Here is a 12417-nt window from a genome sequence, read left to right on the forward strand (position 1 = left end):
TCAGCGGAGAACAAAACCTCAGTCCCAGATCTGCCCCTAACAGATCCCATCACCCACATCGGCCCTCTGGGAGTACATCATTTTAACAGCGTACTCTGGACCGGTCTCGACATTCAGGGTCTCATTAACAGGGTCAGGCTCCCTTGAACCAATGTTGGCGAACCGCCAGCATTGGGTCAACATTTGTATAGGGCAGGACCATCACTCGGAGATATGGGTTCTAGTTTGACACCAAACTATATAATACATTGGATACGTAATAAAATAAAAAACAAATTACGTGTAGAGGAGGATATTTTAAGCAGGCATTGATTATTGATTTAGTTAATTGTATTTTCCACAATGATGTCGTGTTGTGTAACATTTAGTTGAGCGTGGAAGCAGCCACATGCGTGGTCTCTGCCATACAGAGGCCTGCTCTGTCAGGGATAACTATCGTCGGTGTGACGAGCACATTTGCCACTATTTCAAATTTTTTTTTTATTTTACCAGGTAAGGCCCACTGAGCTAAGTAGCTCTTTTTCAGAAGCGACCTGGCCACAGTTGAAGGCTAAACGAAGCGGCTTATCATCGTGTGGAAATGTACATCAGCCAAATCATCGAAACGCACGCTTCCAAAGCCGTCAATAATCGTGACGACAACGCAATTTATTGCGCGCACGAATATTTCACAGATAACAATAAGTGACCGCGACTCTGAAGCATAAATAAGGACAGCCGTCAATGGGTCATGAAACACATTTAGATGGCTGGCAACATAAATTGTTTTTAAAAAAATGTTTTTTAAATGGTGACGCTGGCTTGCATTGGCTGTTGTGCACAATCCATAAATATGCTAAATTCCTGTTGATATGCAAATTCCTTTGTCAAGGCTCCCTCCTCCTCTAACCCAGCTTAAATATACACTGCCAAGCTTGGTGGTGTTCATTCAGACGCTGTCTTTCCGACAGCCCTGTTCTTCACCTGAGGACGGCTGCTTGCGTTGTGGCCAAAACGTCGTGAGAATTGAATTTTTTTATGTTTCATTTTTATTATTTTATTATTTCCCTTCTACGTGACTTTACCGAAAGAACCAAGAAGATGAAAAATGAACGACGCGGAGATCTCGCTGCTATGCTCGACAATGACGAAGAACCATTGCCTGAAGCATCGCGTATTTGTCATCCGTATTTCTTTTCTATTCCCTCTTCGGGGGTTACGCCTTGAGACGAGTTTCACGTCACAATGAATGTCACTGTTTCTTGTCCCAACGCAGGGTCTCCCTGGTCTCTCGGGAGACATTGGAACGAAGGTATGTTGTTGCCGATTCGCTGTGTGGTGGCAGTAGATGTGTTCCAAAAAAAATAAGGGGGGGGGGGGGGCACGTAAAGCGAAAGCGCGCAGGGCAGCTGCGTGCCGCGAGGAGCTCGCTCAGGACACAGACTTCGAGTCGTCCCACGTCCAACCGCATAGCCGCGTGTACTGGAGAAACCCCACTGAACGACCACCCCTGTTAACGATGGGCCTCCATAGAGCCAAATGTGTAGTGTATAGTGTAGTGTAGTCTATAGTAGTGTCGTGTATAGCAGTGTCTTGTATAGCAGTGTAGTGTATAGTGTAGTGTATAGCAGAGGTGTGGACTCGAGTCATGTGACTTGGACTCGAGTCAGACTCGAGTCATGAATTTGATGACTTGCGACTCGACTTGGACTTGCATAACAATGACTTTGTCCCACCTATGAGATGTGGACTCGAGTCATGTGACTTGGACTCGAGTCAGACTCGAGTCATGAATTTGATGACTTGCGACTCGACTTGGACTTGCATAACAATGACTTTGTCCCACCTATGGTGTATAGTAGTGTAGTCTATAGCAGTGTAGTGCCTCCATAGAGCCCAATATGTAGTCTATAGTAGTGTAGTCTATAATAGTGTCGTGTATAGCACTGTAGTTTATAGTAGTGTAGTGTATAGCAATGTCAATGTAGTGTATAGTGTAGTCTATAGTAGTGTAGTGTATAGTCGTGTAGTGTTTAGTAGTGTAGTGTATAGTAGCATGCGTAGTGTAGTGTATAGTGTAGTCTATTGTAGTGTCGTTTATAGCAGTGTAGTGTATAGCAATGTCAATGTAGTGTATAGTGTAGTATATAGTGTAGTGTAGAACCCCTCTTAACGACCACCTCTGTTCACGACTCATCACTTTACAACGAACCTCCATAGAGCCAAATCTGTAGTCTTTAGTAGTGTAGTGTATAGTGTAGTCTATAGTGTAGTGTATAGTAGTGTAGTGTATAGTGTAGTGTATAGTAGTGTAGTGCCACCATAGAGCCCAATGTGTAGTCTATAGTGTAGTGTATAGTAGTGTAGTGTACAGTGTAGTGTATAGTAGTAAAGCCTATAGTAGTGTAGTGTATAGCAGTGTAGTGCCTCCATAGAGCCCAATGTGTTCGCTTACCGACCTTTCCCCTGTTAAAGATGGGCTGTTGTAGGTACAGTAAATATTAATTCATGCATCGATTAACCGTGTTTATTTTAATATTGTGTGTTTATAATGTTAGTATATTTATGTATTAATATCCATAGTTTAAATATTATAAAATACGTTCTTTGGGTGAAAAAGGTTAATTTCGATGCTATTAGAACGAACGAAGCCTTTAACGTGTATTTCCTATGCTCGCTTAACAACCAAATCACTTAACGGCCGGTTTTGTGGAACTAATTTGCCGTCGTGACAGGTGAGCTGTATATACTGTGCACAGAACGAGGGAACCCCGAGTAATCTTTTAAGTTATGCGTCTTTATAAATAAGGTATTTTGTTGATAGTCATATATATTTTTACCATCCTTTTTTCATCAACCAATATGAATGAAATCACAAAAGTATGGACGCAACGTAGGAAATCACACAATCCTCCGTTTAGCGACTGTTGGCTACGTGTGGCGTGAAAGAAGTTCAGCATGCGTAAATAATGTTCCTACTTTTTTCGTTTTCCTGGCAGCAAGATCAAAAAATATAAATGTGTGTGTGTGTGTACCTCCTTCATTGTTTCCATCACGGGTGACCAAACCCATGCTCTAAGCCATGCGAGCCCAGTGCCTTGACACGTCCATTATGTGGCGTCGTGCTACATTAGCCTCTCTGTCGCGTGGCGCTATTTGGAACACAAATGGGCCATTGTCACAGCCAATATCAATTCATGCAGAAGTGGCGGGGGGGGGGGGGAGTTTTTTGTTGACGTTTTTAATTTTTCTATTCCAGTGCCGGTAATTGAAGTATTCTCTTTTTCTCTCTCCACTTTTCATTCGATGATTTCACTTCGCTTCGAGCAAAGGTGACCGGCATTTGTTTTTGTCTAGCGTAAACAATAATAGCATCAGCTCGCCATCGCCGAACGCCTGCTAACAAAACGTATCTCTCGAACGAACGGCAAATGGCGTTTGTGTCGAAATGGGGAGCAAACGGCCTTTGTGCGGTTTCATGAAAAATACCTTGCCCAATGGGAATGTTCTTATCGTTGGAAAACGTGTCCATGCATTTAAATAAAAACAAGTTTAATATTATTACTATTTAGTTTACTCTTGGAATGTCTCAGCAAAGTCTCAAGGCTTCATCTCAAGAGAGTCCTTCTTTGGTGTTGTTTGGCCGATTTCTCAAAAATTATAATGTAAGCACATTTTTAAACAACAACATTAAAAATAAGCACAATATATAGCGCGCGCATGTGCCACGGGTCGGACGCAATTTTCCATCGAAAACTCACGAGGCACGGATCCAAAGCTCAAAGCTCCTCGTACACCAAACTAAATGGATGAGATCCTGGTCTGGTGAGGGCTGAAGAGGTGAGGGGCATGATGTTTTTCTGTGATTTTACCCAGATCGGTAACTTGCCGAGGAATTCTAAAAGTGTGGACAGTGACGCCGGCACACGTGGCCTGCTGTCTTTCTGAGCGATGCCACACGGGATCTTGGACGTCTGCTGTGAAGCAGACTTGCGCACAGTATTTATGGTCGAAACACCCGTAGTATTGACCAGGGTGGCCGCTGGGTTCGAAACGGCGAACGTCTCTGCAACCGGCGGCGCGCGTTCTAATGTTTGGCCGTGCGAACGTTCGGCCGTTTTACTAACGCGCATCGAGAGAAGTTTCATTTTTGTTTAAATTTGTCATCATTCTCTTTCAGGGTGACTCTGGAAGTCCTGGGACTAAAGGTGACAAGGTACGGATTTTTTAAAACTGATTTTTCCATCTTTTACTTCACTTATCACCAACTGTGTAAACCAGAGGTATCTCTGTGATATCCACTTGCTTGGGGCCGTTACTTCCAGGGATCACAAGGGATTGTTTGTCGCAGGTTATGACACCGATATCACAATCTGATAACGTTGCGGACAAAGAAAATGTATTGAATACTCATCAATTATATTTCCTGTTCGTTCGCCCCGTGATTATTGTTGTGCAGGGAAACTCAGTGGGTGTTGAAGGACTGCCCGGAGCGAGAGGCAACAAAGGAGAGCCAGTGAGCACGACCATCACCGACACCCACAACCTACAAAAACAAAGACCCCCCATATAGCCTTAACAGACTGTTGGGGCAAGCGCTGTTAGCGAGCACCTATGAAGGCCGGCAACGGCACACGAGGGGGTGGGTGGCCAGCATCACACCCGGCCGCCTTTGTCTCCCCAGTGGCAATATTTAAGCACCACACCAGGTATTTATTTGAGGCTGAGTCAACCTAGGGGAGACCCAAGACCGGTTCAGATAATCATCACTGGTGTTGGCCATGACCAGAATTCGAACCCGGGTCGCCAGGTTTGTAGCGCAGCGCGCTAACCCACACACACACAGACACACTCTCTTTAAATCGGCGATTTTTAATCTTTTCTGGGGGAATGCACACATTGGCATGAATACCGTGCAGGATACATTTTGAAAGTGGCAACGGTGAAAATCAGCATCACGTTGTGTTGATGACATGAAATAAGTGCCTTGCTAACACTGCACGTACTCGAAGCATGAACGTGTATTGAGATCTTAGTAATAATTGGCTTTTAGGAGTTTGATGGGGTAGAGGCGATTGGGAGGCCACTATACCAAACAGGCTGAGAACCGCTGCCCTAAATACTTACCTGCTGGAGGACTCGTCATAAGTGGCAGCCAGGATCTACCCACTGCAACGTGCCCTTGCGTATCTGTGCGTGTGTCAATCGCAATGTGTGTGTGAACGCAGGGTGAACGTGGCTTCAAGGGGCTGGATGGAGAGATGGGATTGAAAGGTGACTCTGGGATGCCAGGGCAGAAGGTAAACGTGGAGCCAGAATCGGAATCCGAATTTGTATTTATTTATACTGGCTGGTTTAACGACACATTTATATTTACGCGACCAAGCTCATAATCCTCGATTATGGATGTTCAACTAACTATCAAGCTCTTTTTCACAGATATCCTGTAGGGGCAGACACTTGGGGTCAGGACTTGAGGATCGGGATTTTTAGTTATCGGACACCTAACTACCACGGCATCTTAACGCGCTTTTCGTACAACACAAAACACGAATCGCAGAAATACACAATTTTGGTGAGCGTGGTGAGCGTGGTGAGCGTGGTGAGCGTGGCGAGCGTGGTGAGCGTGGTGAGCGTGGTGAGAGTGGTGAGCGTGGGGAGCGTGGCGAGCGTGGGGAGCGTGGAGAGCGTGGCGAGCGTGGTGAGTGGACTGAGTGTGGTGAGTGTGGTGAGCGTGGTGAGTGTGGTGAGCGTGGTGAGAGTGGTGAGCGTGGTGAGCGTGGTCAGTGTGGTGAGAGTGGTGAGTGTGGTGAGTGTGGTGAGCGTGGTCAGCGTGGTGAGAGTGGTGAGTGTGGTGAGCGTGGTGAGTGTGGTGACAGTGGTGATCGTGGTGAGCGTGGCGAGCGTGGTGAGCATGGTGAGCGTTAGTGCAGACCGATCGTTTTGGACTGTCCCTTGTGTGTGCACTCTGTTACCGCCAACCCTCTCAGAAATGCCGTCTCCACCTCCATCAAGAAGTAACAGAAAGGGGCTGAAGTATAAAACCCTGAGTCTGTGAGACAAATCCAAAGTTTAGGATAGAATGTATGCAGGGTGTGTGTCGATGCGTATGCGGTGTGAAAAGTTTTGCAAACTAATTGTGATTATTTTTCTAATTGGGGCAGGAGGCACTGGGGAGTACCGTTGGACATAATTTGGAATATTGGATAATCCGGCAAGGCCACAGCCCCATGTGTCGAATTAACAAGGTTTTTGCTGTGCAGTAATTACATTGTGAGTGTAATTCTGGCGCACATGGCCTCCTAGTCTTTTTTTGTGTAATGTCGCGGGATCTTTAATGTCTGCTGTAAGCTAAACCGTCTTTATTTGTTTGATGCACCAGAAGTATTCGTTTTAGTTGGCTTGTATCCATGCCTGTCGGCCACATTTCATCAAATTTATTCCCATGGCGACCTAAGAAAATAGGACCACAATGCAGTTCTTCGATGAAATGCTGATGGGTTATTTTTTTGCATAACGCATTAATGCTTATTACCCACGTGTGCGTGCTGTCTAAAACTCACGCCTACCACCAGCACCGCATGTGGAGCCCCTCTCTGACTCCTGCTAAATCTGAATTCGTAACTCATCACTGCCATCTCAACCCCCCCCTACCCTTCTCTCTATCTCTGTCTCTATTGCTACACCTTTACAGGGTGACAAAGGGGAACTGGGTCTACAGGGGTCAGTGGGAATTGCCGGACCTAGGGGCCCACTGGGAGAGAAGGTGAGAGCTGCCTACTTTGTATTCCCGTCGGATGGCTGGAGCAGCCCTCTGCATAGAGAACGTCCGACCGTGTCCGTCCATTGCTCGCCGAGCCCCATTAGCTTCCATTACACACACAAAGTGCCTGCCACAAAATGAACCACGATACCTTGCTGAGCTCGTCTAGGAGCTTAAACCATCGCGCGAACTCCGGTGATTTTCGCAGTGGCGGCTTTTGGCAAACCATTGAACAAAGGCACTTTCAGATGCGCTTCTGCGGCCGTCTGGAACGCACTTCCGTTAGATATTAGTAAGCCACCAGAGCTATGCACTTTTAAATCTCGATTTGAAACGAATTACTTTAGAACCCAAACCCTTATTATGAATAATATTCGTCGCGAAAGCCTACGTGTTAAACTACATTAGAATTGCTTTTTGTTTGTTGTCCTTCCGCCACACCTCCCATTATTGGCTACGTGCAGCGCGAAAGACATTCAACGTACTGCTTAGTCATCCACTCCGCATTACTCTGATGTGCGGTCACACAGCCCCCACGTAATGATTCATGAGAACGGCCAGTTGAAGTGAACTCCAGGAGAATTGACTGATGATGAACTTTGCGAGTTGGGCTCGAGACAGATATGACCGGAGCAAAAGTCGCGGAGACGTTTCGCGAAGCGAATGGAGACGTTTGTAGGACGACCGCAGCCGTGATTGTTCGGAATAAAATGATGAAATTTAAGAAGCAAGTGAGAGCAGGTGCTTTTGTGAAACGCAATTTTATGATAAAAAATAAGTGCCAGAAGAAGAATCAAGTGTTCAGTGAGTGGGCATTGCCCGCGATGGTGTTTGGTCTAAAAAGCATGTTCATGAACAAAAGCCATGGTGCAAAATGTGACAAGTGTGCCAAGAAGCGTGCGGAGATACGCGCCTTGAATTACATCGACAGAGGAGCGCACTGGATCAGGGAGCAACCAACGAATATGCACGTCCAAAATGGAGGGTTTTTTGGGTTAGATCGCGTAAATATAAATGTGTCGTTAATCCCGCCACCACCCGACGCAGCCAATTAGTAAGGTTTTTCACGTAAACAAAACATTGCAATTCGTCACTAGTGCAGCACATCGGTGTGTTGGAGAGTAAACCCACAAATCGTAAACGCGACAAACCTTACTCATTGGCTGTGTCGGGTGGTGGCAGGTTTGACGTCACATTTTTATTTACGCAATATAACCCACAAAACCTCTTACGGATAAAACTGGTCGCGAAAGGCTACGTGTTGAACTGATTGCGTACGTTTGTTGAACTTCTTTTGCATCGTACGTAGCCAACCGTGCTCATCGGAGGTGCGGGTGGAAGGGCAACATACTAAACAGTCAATATGGTTAAGAGACGTCACATTGACTGATGGGACAGTGAAGTGAGCTTGGGCTGGATTCGTCGTCCGCTCCGAGGGATAACAGCCAATGGATGAGACTGGGAACAGAATGGCAGAGGTCCCGTGGTTTACAAGAGGCTTGAGCTGGTTGAGAGAGAGAGAGATATGGAATGGCTGAGACGGGGAAAACTTTAATTTTACACCACCGGTTAAAATCCACCAAGGGTATTGTAGAAACGTGTTTTGTAAGAATGTGAGTTGTTCTTTTTTTGTCCACTTCTCATTTATTTCAGGGTGAGCCGGGTGAAGTGGGCCTTCCAGGAGACCCGGTAAGAATTTAATATATAAATATATATAACCCTATTCTCCAGAATATATGAAGCTCCGGAAAAAGTTGTCGATGAAGCTGTGCAAATCTGGTCGCGCGCACACACGGGCACGCACGCACACGCCAATCAGGTTATCAGAGGCACACTCAACTTTCGCTTTGAAATAAATGTTGAAAGAGTGCATCTTCTAATCTGGAGAAGAAATAATAATTTCTGTGTGACATGACCATCAATTTAGATGTGACGTTGGCGGATCACTCAAAAGATGGAAACACGATGTGTGCTCGCCTCCCACAAATTAATGGCTTTAGGAGTGAGTGCAGGGAGTAGATTTGTGACTGGCTACCGTGTGAAATGGAATTACACTGTTAGCATCTAGAAATTGTCAGTTATCTCCTGTAACTCGGATTTATTCTCACACAGCATGAATATACAATTTGAAATTGGCCCAACAGCTTTGAGTCTTGAGACTAGGTATGGCTTTCCATGATGCTGCTGCTGGAGGTGCTGATGCTGACGATACCGAATATGAAGCTGCTGCTGCTGCTGCTGCAGTGGATGCTGTTTATAACGATGATCATGTAGATAGGTTCAAAGAAAATAAGAACAAATAACACAAAAACTACGATGATCGCTTGTGTTGCGATCGAAACGTCGTAGTTTTGTGTTATTTTTTTGTTATGTTCTTTCAACCTATCTACGTGACTTAACCGATAGACGCAGGAATATGAATTCCTGCAGTCACGAAAGCTCTAAGTCAAGATGATGGTAATTATGTTGGCGACAATGCGTAGAAATATTAACAATTAATCAATTAAATAGATTCATACACTGACAATGCATGCATAGAAATGTGCGTGTAAGAATAAACTTTTTTTATTTAATTCGTTTCTACTTTCTTTTTGATAATACCACTATGGATTACATAGACTCGTACCCCTGTAGCTTCTATAGATTCACACAGCACTATAGCTATCCACATCACTATAGAATCAACATGCACCACAATGGCAAATGTTAATTAACCAATGAAATAATGCCTTCGAATCGTGACAATTCATGAAATTGTGGGGGAGATTAATTGGTGCACTGGTAACGATGCCACTGATTCAACCGCAATTACAATTTGCATTTATATAGCATCTAAATGCAACAGCATCTCAAGATGCTAATGATGGTGATACCATGATAATCAATGAATATTTCCTCTCCCATTCTTTAACTTGGCCAATCCTCCCTCCGGCATTGATAAAGCAGAGCACCACTTTGCTGGCGAAGTCAACGGTGATTGTGCTATGGATAAACTCGCCCCCGACGTAGCAATGTCGAATTTCCACCAACTGACACCAGCTGAGATCATCACCACCTCCCGTGGTCATCTGAACAGCGAATCGCCGTCACTTTGATGCTAACCGCACGGTGGAGTGAGTCCACTGCGCCATTGAACCCAGCCACTCGATTTCATTTTCCAGCGACGGCTGACATCAGTGGCGAGTGATATGCGAGCGAATTTTGGGTACCACCCGCCCACCCCTCCCCCACCCCTCCCCCCTGATCCTCTTCCAAAACGTCTGGCCAGAGTGGAAGAGTAGGCCAAAAAAATACTCTCTAGAGGGAGCTCCCTAAACAGTGGAGTGTTAGGCATGGCACGTGTGAAGCAATCGCAGGACCTGGCAGAGGGAAGGAAGCGATGGCGAGGCACGGTGACTTCAACGCCACTGGCCGTGATGATCTCCCGGTTTTGACCTTGTGGGGTACCCTTCCGCCAGCAGTGGAGTGAGCAAGCAATTGCAGGGCTGCCCCTGGACCTGTTTTTATTCGTAGTTTTTCGCGAAGGGTGCGGTGCCAGGCGGGCGTGGAGCAGCAGGCCTAGATGCTCCCCTTCAGCGGGGCTCGCGAGACAGCAGTGACGTGAGCGGGCACTTGCGGGGCTGCCCCTTTGACCTCTTTACTTCCTCAGGGAGAGGACGGGAAGTACGGCATCAACGGAACGAAAGGGGACAAGGGGGAGCGAGGCTTCCGTGGCCCAAAGGGCGACGTGGTGAGTACGCGCGAGGCTCGTCGGCGAGGTGCCGGAGGCGCGTTGCGACAAAGAAGCCCTGGCTCTTGGTGACAGCAACTCGGGTGGTTTTCGGAGTGTGGGGCGCCGTGGGTGCGCGCGTGTGTGCGCGTGTGCGCATGTGCGTGTGTGCATGTGTGCGTGCGTGTGCGTGCGTGCGCGCGCCCCCAGCGGGTGCGATAACCTCGGCCGCTCCCGTTCAGGATGCCGCAGGAGAACTGGCGACCCCAAGAGAAAGACCTAAATCCACATGGTGGGATGCCTCCCATAAGAATTATCCTTGGAGGATATGTCAATCGTGTAACAAGGGAAGGAACTAACGATATTGAAAACTCATTTCTTAATTAGTTTAGTTTGTTGTCCTCCCTCCCCCCACACCTCCAATTAGCACGGTTGGCGACGTATAGTGCAAAAGAAGTTCAATGTCCGTACATGCAACATAGCAACAGCTGTGCTGATGAGACTTCTGACAGCAGACCTTGGTGGTCGGGCATCGACACGTGCAGCAATTACGGGATCTGGCAGAAGGAAGGAAGCGATGGCGATGCTCGGTGACATCGACGCCACCAGCTGTGATCTGCCGGTTATGCCAGGGCACCCTTGCCGCCGCTGGATGAGACCAGTATCTCAAGGACAAGCTCCTGTACGTGAATTCGCTCTGGCTTCTACGTGACGGCTGCACGCTCTGTGTCGCTTGTCTCTTCCTAGGGCCTCATGGGCGTGAAGGGGAAATGTGGCGATGATGGAGTTAAAGGCGACAAGGTTAGTATTGGGCGAAGGCTCCTCAATGCATCGTAGCTGTTTTTCGTCATCTTTAGGAATCTTCAGCACGGCATTATGGGGAATATTTTACGCGCCCCCTAAATAGATCATTCCCTTATTGTCATAATTTGAAAAGTCATAATCGAGACTGGGGTGTGCCCCTTGCAAATGGCAGCAAATACTTAGAAAGTCAGTCCTGAGCCAGAAATTCCCCATTCTTATGGCAGGGAATATAACATCCTTATGACAACCGCCATTGTTTTCTCATGATGTGGTACCTATTTAATGAATTTGCAAAAAAATATTATGGTGATGATGATGATTTTGTTATTGATGAAGGTGATCAAGATACTTTTCATGATGCTGATGGTGATCATGCTGATGAATATTATAACTGATACCTACCAGACGATGAGACACACCCCACAACTTAAACATTTTAAAAAGTGCGTCTTATAATCCATAGATAACGGTGAGAGCTGAAACTAAAAAAAAACATACAACTTTCAACCGAATAGTATAAAATCAGTGACCACATTTTTTCTTATCAATATAAAAAAATGTACATTATAATCGAACACTGCCATGAAAGTAAGTAATTAGTAAATAGGCTACGTTTTGGGCAGTGGCTCTACTTCATGGCAGAGGGCAATTTCCAAACACGTTGCCTATTGCGTACTTGCACATTTAACCCCGATGAAAGTCAGGAGAGCGGAATGGAGTCCAAAAGAACTCAATAAACCCCTTGTTGTGAAAGACCCAGCGCAGAACATCTCTGTGGGGTCGATCTTCCACGAAGTTCGTCGTCCACCCTAAATCGCATCCACTGCACAAACCATGGCAGATGCGGACACCCGATGCGCAAATGGAAAATAAAATTTAAAAAAACTCTCCAGTCGTGTGCGACTTGTGGTCATCCAGAACAGAGACCGGAAAGGCGTGTGACGACGCGATTCCCCGATCCCCGAATGCGAAGGAGACGTCACGGCGTCGCTGCACTCCGCTGCTCCTTAGGCAGTTGTTTGGGTTGACCACCTGAATGCGAAGTTGTCGCTGTTGCTTTGCAGCGACATCAGCAGCCGTCCGACAAGAAGAATGAGACTTAATTACACGGAGGTGGTGTTATTGACGAAGGGGTTGAGTTTTGTTCACTGTGACTGTGCAC

General features: G+C 46.4%; 1 protein-coding gene across 1 annotated transcript in view; it reads left to right on the forward strand.

Moving 5' to 3' along the window:
- Positions 1–12417, forward strand: part of LOC144731741 (uncharacterized) — a 63926-nt gene that overhangs the window by 41600 nt on the left and 9909 nt on the right. Inside the window, exons 20-27 of the mRNA XM_078612949.1 lie at positions 1256–1291; positions 4160–4195; positions 4439–4495; positions 5208–5279; positions 6674–6745; positions 8396–8431; positions 10392–10472; positions 11199–11252. Coding sequence (XP_078469075.1) covers positions 1256–1291; positions 4160–4195; positions 4439–4495; positions 5208–5279; positions 6674–6745; positions 8396–8431; positions 10392–10472; positions 11199–11252 — 444 coding nt within the window. The remainder of the gene's footprint in view (positions 1–1255; positions 1292–4159; positions 4196–4438; positions 4496–5207; positions 5280–6673; positions 6746–8395; positions 8432–10391; positions 10473–11198; positions 11253–12417) is intronic.

The sequence above is a fragment of the Lampetra planeri genome, chromosome 40 (assembly GCF_965212315.1).
Source record: "Lampetra planeri chromosome 40, kcLamPlan1.2.h2, whole genome shotgun sequence".
NCBI classification, from domain to species: Eukaryota; Metazoa; Chordata; class Hyperoartia; order Petromyzontiformes; family Petromyzontidae; genus Lampetra; species Lampetra planeri.